The following is a 10,488-nucleotide window of genomic DNA, read 5'->3' on the forward strand; positions in this document are numbered from 1 at the left end:
TGGAAAACAAGGTTTCAAATCAACATTTTGTGATAGTGTTTAAAAGACAGTAGAGCTGAGTCAAGACCAGCTGTCACACTTCCACACAGCAGGATTGCAGTAGGTCAGTGGAAAATTACATGAGGGTTTTTACAGCAGACCCTGGCCAACATGGAACTCAGAGGACTGCTGTTGCTGAGATCGTGACTGTGTGCCGGGGGATTCACTCGATTACCACAGGCAGCATCACCTACACACAGTCAATGTTATGAAAGCAATTAAGCGAGACAAAGAAGGAAGTTGCTCAACTTTTTGAAAAAAAGAAAAATCTTTGTCCAGACCAATCACACTTTTGTTCGTCATATACTTTTTACATTGTAACAAACTCCAAGCATCGAGAATATTCTACTTGTCCTTTGAGAAGATATCAATTCTTTGTGGAGACTGAACAATTCCATGACTTAGCCAAACCAACATTTCAGATGACTAACACAAAAGTGATGTGTCATAAAGTGTATGACTCCTTTCTTGACAGGAGAGATTGAAGCATGTTACATCAATGCAAACTACAACTACAATTAACCACAAGAACCACTAAAACAACATGTAGATTTCAAAATTTCAGCAAAATTTCTTGATTTTTTGCATAGTGTTTATGGTTTAGATGAGGGTGCTTTTGTTGCTTGAGCAGTAATGTTTGATAAAGACATATACTACAATGCTTTGTAGTAGCCTTTTGCAGACATAAATAATACATTTCACATTGACCATTGGCTCTTGGTTGTCACACCATAACCACCATAACCACTGCTATAACATCACCACATCCTTAACGTCACATGGACTACTATGGTTGAGGTCCTGCTCTAGACATGCATGCTCTTGGCAGATAGAGTAATGTTCATTGTGGGGGGACTGACCTTAGGGAAATACCAAGAAGGACTTCATCACTTCATGCATCGTAATACTTCCTGTTTTTTTTGTCTTCACAAAAAACAGCAACTGACACGCAATTTTTAGTACTTAAAAAACAGCTCAACAAAAAGAGCATTTTACTCCTCAGTTGTTCTCTTCTAAACTGTACTTAGTTAGGGAAAGTCTGCTCTATGGTGCTTCCACATTTTGATGACAAATCCAGTTACAGATCTGCATTGTTTATTAATTAATAACATGTTCTGTGGTTATAGTGAACGCTAGCAAAATGGTACAAATATTTGTGTTTCTTTCAAAGGTAAATAAACAGTTCATTAGAAGTGAGGTGTTCATTACCACTGATGTCTTTATACAGATTATCCAAACTGGATAAAATAGTTACATCACAATTTACTATAAACAATATTTACTTTAGACAACATATCCATTTAAGGTTCAGCGCATGAGTTGGGAAGACAAGATGAAACAGCCATGTGGAACATTATACTCACGATCTACAAAATGTTTTATATTCTGTTGGCACGCAAGCGCTGAAACTATTTAAACACTTTGTAAGTCAGTAATCATCACAAACTGACACAACACACACATACAAACAACATACATGGAAACAGTTGCTCAGCAATTTCAAACACTAAAAGAAATATATAATCACCACTTACATCAGGGTTTACTCAGTTTTTCATGGTACCAGATTAACTACCAGAAGACATTGCTCTTCTACTGCTTAAATAGTCTCACTTTTATCATTTTTAATTTTCCTGTGTGTGGGGCTGTGAGTTGCATTTCACAAAACTGACACAGCTGTACTGTTCTAACTGTTTTATCAGCTCTCATCAGTTTAATTTGGAATGTTCTGTCAATGTGATTTGGGAGCATTTCAACAGAACAGTGAAAGTGTCATCCACTCATTGACTCATGCACATGTCATTTCAATAAAATCATCACAGGACTATAGAAGTAATTTTCAGCGTTTACTTGACGAAACATTAACTTGACTAACGATAACATAGTATGCCTATAATGTTGTAAATGTGCTTATTATGCTATTTATGCTTTTCCCTCTTATGAAATGAATTTGGTAAGAACATGATAAATATATGAATCATTTACTAGATTAGATTTGAAACATTTAGACTCAGTCCCTTAGGGGGTCCCCTTTTGAACACCATTTAAATTTCACTTCCTCTCCACCTTGGTTGTAAAGCCTGAACAAGGAAGAAATGCTAGTACTCAGGGAAAAAAGGCCATGGGGTTGATTCCACTTTTTGCAATTTCGGTGGAAACCAAATAATTAGGGAAGTTGTTGTGGCTCAATTGGATTAGATCATAGTTGAAGTGCAGCCACACTGCGATCATGTGCAGCCTAAGTCACATTGTCTGGCTGATGTATACTTTAGACTGCTCTAGAACTGCAACACAATAACAAGAGTCATCATGAAGAATTTGGACAGAACAACTATAACAGCCACATCAATTCACACAGGTGTGAATTCAAAGAAATGCAAATACATGAATCCGCACAACAATTAAATTTAGTATTTACCATTGATTGTCTGTTTATCTTCAGCTCTTTGTACAAAAATGTACAGATTTCTTTCTCTGGTGTCAGATATAAACTAGGATTTTATGCAAGTTGTAATGATTGCACCTTAATATGTCAGTTGAAACTTATGCTCTAGCAAAGACAAATCTGAAAGTTGGCCTTTCACTGGTTACTCTAATGATAACTTTGTGTACTTTTTCTGTCTGATGAGCAAGCCCTCAAGCAAGACAAATACATGCTCAGGTGAAACATCTGAAGTTAGAAAGACAAGGGGATTTCCAGAGTTTCTACTGTTTATTTAGAGCTGGGTTTTATGTCCTGATTTTAAAGTACCTCAGCAGTTCAAAGAAAAAAAAAAACAGCAATAAAAAACAAATAAAATTTTCTATACAGCTTTACTGAAAATATACAGAAACAAAAACATATCTAGCAATCATTTTAATCCATTACTGATTAAAGCTAATAAAAGGATGATTTATCACTGAACCGATGAAAAGTGATTTTGTTTTTATCACTATTGATTAGACTTGCATATCCCAAATCAGCTTTCATGGACTGGCTTCACGTTGGCAAAATGCTGCTTCAGAGCTCCTAGAAAGGCCTTAGGGAAATCATTTAGATACTCAGTCCCTGGGTAACTGATAGTAACACGTAGTTCCCTATAGACAGTAGTCCTGTTTCAGAAACTTTCACAAATGATATTTGGTCAGTTGTTGGTATGGTCACATAGGAACCTCAGTAAGACTAAAAAAGGCATAACACTCCTCACATGGCTTTGTGAAACTGGTTCATAGTTATGAGCTAAGAGTCTACATTCCACGAATTGGAAGTGAAAATCTTACTTTGAAACTAATTTATATGCAGCCTCATAGTGCTGGGAGAATTTCTTGGCAGTGTTTTTATATTTGGTTACATTCATTGACATATCCAGAGCTTCATTAGCTTTAAAAACTTTAAAAACAAAATTACTTTTTACTTGGAAATCCAATTCTACGCTTCATTCCATTCTTTCGGAGAATAGACGCAATATTCTATTAATAGTTCAGATCTCTGGGGGTTTCCGAAAACCAAGGAGCCAATGGGCTTTAACAAAAACAGTTTAAGTCACCACTATGCAGAGAAGTCATCACCGTTTCAGTTTCGGTCTCATTCGGTTGAGTGTCCCCGCTCCGAACCGTCCGTGGCCCTTATTCAGTCAATGTGAAACGTAAGGAAATCCTAACACACATTCTCTGGGTCTCAGTGGTATGGCTCAGCTCACCTCTTTAGCTACAGTTTACGAGGAAGACTTGTATAACGTCGTCCTCGTTAAGACTAGCGCTGGTGCCTGCTTACGAGGCCATGTCAGGAGAAAAGAATGTCACATGGCTATCAAGCTTTTCCAAGGCCGCACCTCGCACGACAGGTAGATTGCTACAATTTTTTTAATGTGCACTGTAGATTTAAATTTCATATATTAATTCGTTTTACTAGACTGATCCTTTATTTGATCGACTTATGGATGGATTCGAAGATTTGTTGCGTTGTGTAGTTTCGCGTCAGCTGAATAATTTGCGTTTAATTAGAGGTCCCTTTTCAGTATGTAAACATTAACTCTCTGTTGCACAGTAACTGGAAAGAGCGGTTAAGGGATGCCGAACTGCTGGCTAAATTGCGTTCTGAGCGGGTTTTAGCTCCCTGGGGATTACACAGGGCATGCAGCCTTGTCGGATTGGTGTGGGATTGGATGCCTGAAGGATCTCTTCATTCATTGCTGTATGAGGTGAGCAGAAGAGTGTTATGTTCCTACTTTAAAATAAAGTATGTTCTTACTTTAAAAATTCAGCCTTCTTTGTTTTAGTATTTGGAAACATGCATAGTAACCTTTGGAAAGTTTTAGATTAAATTATCCTTGCATAGCCAAAACCCTTAAATGTATCTGTATTAGTTACTTCCTTAAGATGTATATGATTTGTAGGTTCAGTATTTCACACTTCATAGAGATACTCATTATTATTATTATTATTATTATTATTATTATTATTATTAGAACACATCACAACAGTTTTTCTTCAAGTGCTGTCTCTTTCCATGTCAGACATCCTTGTATCCAGATATCCCTATGTCACTCCGGACCCGGATCTTGTGGGATGTGGCTGAGGGTTTATTACACATGCATGGAATTTCTCAGCCTCACATGGCATTAAAGGCCACAAATGTTCTCCTTGACCAGCAATATCGGGCTAAGGTAACAATACTGAAAGCGTCTACATTTTGGAATATTGTACAGTTACAAGGAGTGTTATTGTTGCTCCTTTTGAATGTAATAAGTTAATGGGGAACTTGTGTTGTACTCAATGTGTTGTAACCTGTGTGGGTTTTTGTTTATGTATTGTAAATTTAGGCCTCATATAACATCAGTGTGTGCTTGTATGTACTCTTCTTACAGTTGTGTGACTGGGGTCACTGGAGGGACATTAAGTCATCTTTCTCTAATGGGTGCGGCCCTTGTTTCAGGGACCTGGCTTACTTATCTCCAGAAGTAATACAAGGCTCCATGCCCTCTGTGGAGGCTGACATGTACAGGTGAGTTGGGTACACATAAAACTTCAGAAAAAAATATTGTGATTCAAAGAGATTCTTGTACGAGACCACACCTGATGCGTGCGCGCGCACACACACACACACACAGACACACACACACACAGAGTCATTCATACATTGGCCTTGTTAGTTGTGTATATGTAGGCCACTAAATCTGGGCTGTAATCTCACTTCATCAGTTTTGGTGTTCTGCTTTGGGAGACTTTAAACAGAAGGCGTCCAAGTGAAGGTAAGTGATCACAGCTGCCATTGCCATATAACTGGACTTCAGTGTCACTGATTTATGGTACTTTGGTGTTTTATTAAGTGTGAGGAGAACAATTTATACTGATATGGATGTATACTTATATTTTCCAACAATTGTATTAAACAATAAGAATGTTTTGTTCACATACTAACTAAGTCTTTTAGCTTAAGAGACACATTAAAGGCCACATTCAACATGGTCACTATACCTGAGTGGCATCATCTCAGACTGAATCAGTTGTTAGTATTCTTGTGTATGTTTACTCTGTGGAAATAAGTGGCTCTTGTTATATGTTGTCATGACAGGTATTGATCAGCTGCAGATTCTCCTGCTTTCTGCTCAGGAGGGGGTGGAGCTGGGCATGGAGGGAGATTTACTCCCCCAAGAAACGCCCCAGATCCACGCCCTCACCCAGCTGATGATGCGATGCTTGAATACAGAGCCGAGACAACGGCCGCTGGCCAGTGGTTGGTGGAAAAACTCTCCTCACAGCATGTAATTTACTCATGATAATTTTCTTCTGATATGTACTCCTAACCTCCCACTCCTGTTTTTTAGAGTGTGTCCTGGAACTGAGGAAAGCCATGGAAACATTCGAACCGCAGGCTTCAGCCAAAGCTACCATTCAGCTGAGGATGTACAAGGTACAACTTACCATTCATATGTGAATATCAGATCTGAATATACACTGACACACCTATTCTACCCTCTCATAACTATTGGAAGTGAGGGTCTCCGGCAGACAATTTGCTGTTTAATTTATCAATTTGTGACGTGAATTAAAAAAAATTCTGGTGTCCTTTCTTCTGCTCCTCATCGGTCTTTTACAACAAACAACATTATAACCAGTATATGATATAGTAGAGATTTGTCTGTTTGTTTGTTTATTTATTTAGCAGAATGACAAATTGCACTGTTCATGTTACTTTCTGGTAGCTAACAAAACAGTTGACATGCCTCTGTGTCTTGCTCACTCTAATAACAGAACTTTGCCTGTGCAGTATTCCAACCTACGGAAAATGACTTTTACAAGTTATGAGCAAATCAAATGATGAATAGTCAGGAATAGTCATGAATACTCTAGTGTATCACCAAATACAACTCAGCAACTGAACCATTTGTGATATATAAGGGAGCTATTTCATCAGCGGCATATTTGTGTTTGTGTTTGCGTTTGTGTTTATGTGTGTTTTTCTTGTCACCAGGAGAGGGCACTGCTCAGCTGCAAACAAAGGCTGACCTGGGAGATGCCTATAGAGATAAACAATCTGGAGGTAAAAGAACTGACTAATAATGCTTGGTCAGAGCTCTTTTCTGTTGTAAATATTTGTCTCATATCTGTGTCTAAGTCAGCCAATACTTTGATTTTACCTTTGATTTGTTTGTGACAGTCTACAGTATTTGTTCTTAAAAATTAAAATCGTTGTGGAAGAAGAGGAATTTTTCATCTGGGTCCAGATCACTGATGATATCTGTTCACCAGGGCTATGATGTCTGCAGAGGGCAAAAAACCATGATCACAAAAGTGATACCAGGAGACCCACTTCAGACAAATGTTACAAAAGTTCCGTGTTGCTCTGATTCCCAAAATGTAAGCCCCTCTGTCCCCACAGCAGTGAGGGCTAGTCCCAACGCAACATGCTGCAGAGGTCAGTAAATATAAACAGACTCTAATTTATTGTCTAATGAATGGAGCAAATGTACAGACTACCCTCATGTAATTTAACAAGCTCACTATATCCAACAGTCACACTGCTAAGGATCAACTTTTATCTTTGGATTCATAACTGTGACAATGCAAAGATCGCTGAAGAATTGAAACGTATTACAGTGTAACTGAACCTTTTTAATTTCACAGCAGCAAACCAAGGAACGATTTGACTTCTTTTTCAGTCACACAGAGGCTCAGGTGTTTGAGGTTGCTTTGTGTGTTTCTCTTAGATGCTGAGAGGATTCTTGCTCCCACCAGCGGATCTCTCAGTGCCTCTTACAGCGGCTGTGGTCTATGGAAGGGTGATATAGATTGGACAACGCCTCACATGCGAAACCCTTCATACAACTCCTCCTCGGTCATGCTAAAGAGCTCTCTGCAGCGTCCTAGAGTCAGCAGCCCGGGTAAGAGTGGACGCCTGTGTCTCTGTGCATGGCTGACTGCCAGCGTCAGAACTCACCAATTACTAAAGTCATAAAACGAAAGTGACACTTGCAATGGTGTGAAAATCACGCATATGGTTGAATTAGCATGTGGTTATCAAAAAGAAAAGCACACGCAACGTCGTAACTCACTGAAAGCTCTGGAAACGTGACGAACCCGACGGCTCTGATGCCTCGGCTCGTCTGTGACTGACTTTAAATGGCAGCGCCACTTAGCTAGGCAACCTTTGTTTACATATACCAAAATATTGCTGGCTTAAGAGCATAAAAAACAAATGAGACCTTCACAAACATGACTTTAAGTTCCCACGCATGGTGCATGGCTGTCTGGGTGTATTTACACATTGCATAGTAAGCAGTTCTGTGGGACTGCACTGGCTGGCTTCCTGTATGGCAGTCTCACCGATGCCTTATCTGTATCCAGCGCGTTTCCTCCCCAGAGGGGTTTTGTTTTTCTCCAGATTGGTCTTAGTTTTGTTCCTTTATATACACTGTTTTTAACTGAGTCTTTGTTTCATTACGCTTCTCCTGAAATTCAGAAAACTCTAGAAGAGAAGTAGAATGAGAAAGAAAATCTCAGTCTGTTTATACACTAGGTTTTTTCTGTAATGTCTGTGTGAAGTTTTATAAACGCAGAAGATGTTTATTATGAGTGTGAACATAGTACACCAAACTATAGCACAGTTTTAGAAGTTTATCTAAGCTCTTTAAGTATGTTCATCAGTGTTTAAAACTTTGATCTTGTTATTCTTGCTTATCGGTTAATCCAATTCATCAGTTGCTATTTATTAATGATTATATGTGTGATTAAATAATAATAATAATAATAACAATAATGATTCAAGTTTATTTAGAGCCCGATATCACTATTTATAGTCTCAGAGGGCTTTACATGTCCATAACAAAGTCAAATCAAAATTATATTATCCATCAGTTAGAGAAAATAGATAAGTCTTTAGTTTGGTTTTAAAGTTATGAAGAGAGTTTGCCTCCCTAATTTCTGTAGGTAAACCATTCCAGACGAAGGGAGAGCAGTAGGAAAAGGCTTGGTAGCCAGCGGACTTCTTTTTAACTCTTGGAATGACTAATAGTCCAGAATCTTGAGAGCACAGGGTACGAGGGGGATTATAGGGTGTAATTAAGTCAGATAGGTAGGCCGAAGCAAGCCCACATGGAATTTTATATGTTAATAAGACCTTAAAATCTGTCCTTGCATGAATTGGGAGCCAATGAAGGGAAGCCAGGACACATGTAATGTGGTCAAACTTCCTTGTTCTGGTCAGGATTCTGGCATGCTGGACCAGATGAAGACTTTTGGTAATAGAGTCAGGCAGACCAGAGTACAGATCTTTGCTGTAATCAAGGCGAGACGTGACGAATATGTGAACAATGGTTTCTGCATCAGTTATACTAATTTTAGCGATATTACGGAAATGATAAAAGGCAGTTTTGGTTGTGGTTTTGATATGAGTGATTAGCGAGAGACCAGAGCCAAAAATCACAAGGTGTTTAGCCGTAGAGTTTTGAGAGATGAATAAAATATTCACAGACATTGAAATATAATATTGAATTATTGTGTGTGCGTGAGTAAATTGCATAAAGGTGAATTGAAAATCATGTTTCTATAGTTTGATGACCTACTTGTGAGATCTTTCTGAAAATCCAGGAGTGAAATAAGGAATCTACGCATCGTGTGTACATTTAAAGACTAAACAGTGGTCTCAGGGGATATCGTGGCTGTGCCAGTGATGATCTGAGGCCAAACAGTATCAGCTCTCACCGGGTGCCTCTTTTCAGTTATGAATCAGGTCTCATGGCAGCTTAAAGATGAAATATGAATAGTGTATGCATTACTTTCAAACCAACATGCAAATACACCGCAAAACTCTTTTGTTTCAAATGGTCATTCACTTTTACCCTTTTCCTCCTCTGGTCTGTAGCTGTATGCCAGATGCCTGACACCGTGGGATGGAGCTGCGGCCGCCTGCTCCAGGAGAGACGTGAAACCATAGTGCGCTACATGACAGAGGGTCGCCTAAACAACCTGCTGGATGTCCTGCGGGCCAGACGGGCTGTGACCCGTGAGGCCTACGAACAGATCATGGCTGATCTGACACTGGCGGCACGTACACGCAGTTTGCTGGATACTTGTGCGTGTCTGGGGGAGAATGTTGCCGCCTTAGTGGCTACCACTCTCGGTCTAGTTTCTGTGGAGAGATCCAGGGGACGTATTCAGCTGGTACCATAAAGACAGAGGGCAGAGTGTGGGTGTTCTCTGTGGTACTGAGCGGGCACTTATTAAGACTGTTCAATCGAAAGTGTTCTGAAGAGATGACTGCAGAAGGGCTTAATGGATATGCTGAACCTTTGTGCTGTTGCATTCTTACTCACTGACTTTGATGAATAGCAGTGAGGAAAACCTAATCTCTATGAACAAATTGATTACATCAAACCTTAGCCATTTAGGATCTCAGGGTCCCATTGTTACTCCTTTTACACATTTTAAATGCTTGACTTGGGGCTATTCAAATACCTTTAGTCTTGCAGAATACTCCATCAGTGGAGCGATGTCTTTCTTGTTAACCCGAACGACCAAAGATAGCCCACACCTTTCCTTCAGAAGCAGCCGACCATATCTGAGGTTGGACCCATATGAAAAGGACACCAGTGCTGTGAGTGCTAAACACTCATTGGTGTTGATCGTGTACACTTGCCATTTATCATTTATTGTACTTAAGACACACTGCTTTGTCTGTTACTGTATTCACATGACAGCTCTCCCTATTCCTCTCTCTCTCTTTCTCTCTCTCTCTTACATACACACACCCACACACACACTCACACTTTTTTTAAAGAAACATGTTTGAGTTGCAAACAGTTTTAAAGCTGTCACTTGCAAAGCTTAAAATGTGTTAATATTTAGTATGTATCAGCAAAACTTAGCTCCTATGAAGTTTCATGTATGTTCTTACACATGAAATAATCAATGTTTAAAAGCCCTTTTTATTTCAGATACATTTTCTTTCATCATAGGTATCTATCTATT

General features: G+C 39.1%; 1 protein-coding gene across 1 annotated transcript; it reads left to right on the forward strand.

The window, feature by feature from the left end:
• The first annotated feature begins 3,705 nt into the window (after positions 1-3,705).
• LOC115804630 (receptor-interacting serine/threonine-protein kinase 2) lies at positions 3,706-9,690 on the forward strand. The gene is made up of 11 exons (XM_030765141.1): positions 3,706-3,863; positions 4,067-4,220; positions 4,536-4,685; positions 4,887-5,023; positions 5,221-5,270; positions 5,594-5,755; positions 5,847-5,932; positions 6,494-6,562; positions 6,772-6,937; positions 7,230-7,403; positions 9,383-9,690. Exons 1-11 carry the CDS (start codon positions 3,706-3,708, stop codon positions 9,688-9,690), a joined length of 1,614 nt encoding a protein of 537 aa, XP_030621001.1.
• Positions 9,691-10,488: the final 798 nt, after the last annotated feature.

This window comes from Chanos chanos, chromosome 2 (assembly GCF_902362185.1).
Source record: "Chanos chanos chromosome 2, fChaCha1.1, whole genome shotgun sequence".
NCBI lineage: Eukaryota > Metazoa > Chordata > Actinopteri > Gonorynchiformes > Chanidae > Chanos > Chanos chanos.

Bases quoted from the DNA above. Each gene is read 5' to 3' on its own strand.
- LOC115804630 (XM_030765141.1), top strand. From the start codon at position 3,706: ATGGCTCAGCTCACCTCTTTAGCTACAGTTTACGAGGAAGACTTGTAT. The intron at 6,563-6,771 runs GTAAAAGAACTG...TCTGTTCACCAG, and splicing joins TAGAGATAAACAATCTGGAG to GGCTATGATGTCTGCAGAGG. The intron at 7,404-9,382 runs GTAAGAGTGGAC...TCTGGTCTGTAG, and splicing joins TCCTAGAGTCAGCAGCCCGG to CTGTATGCCAGATGCCTGAC.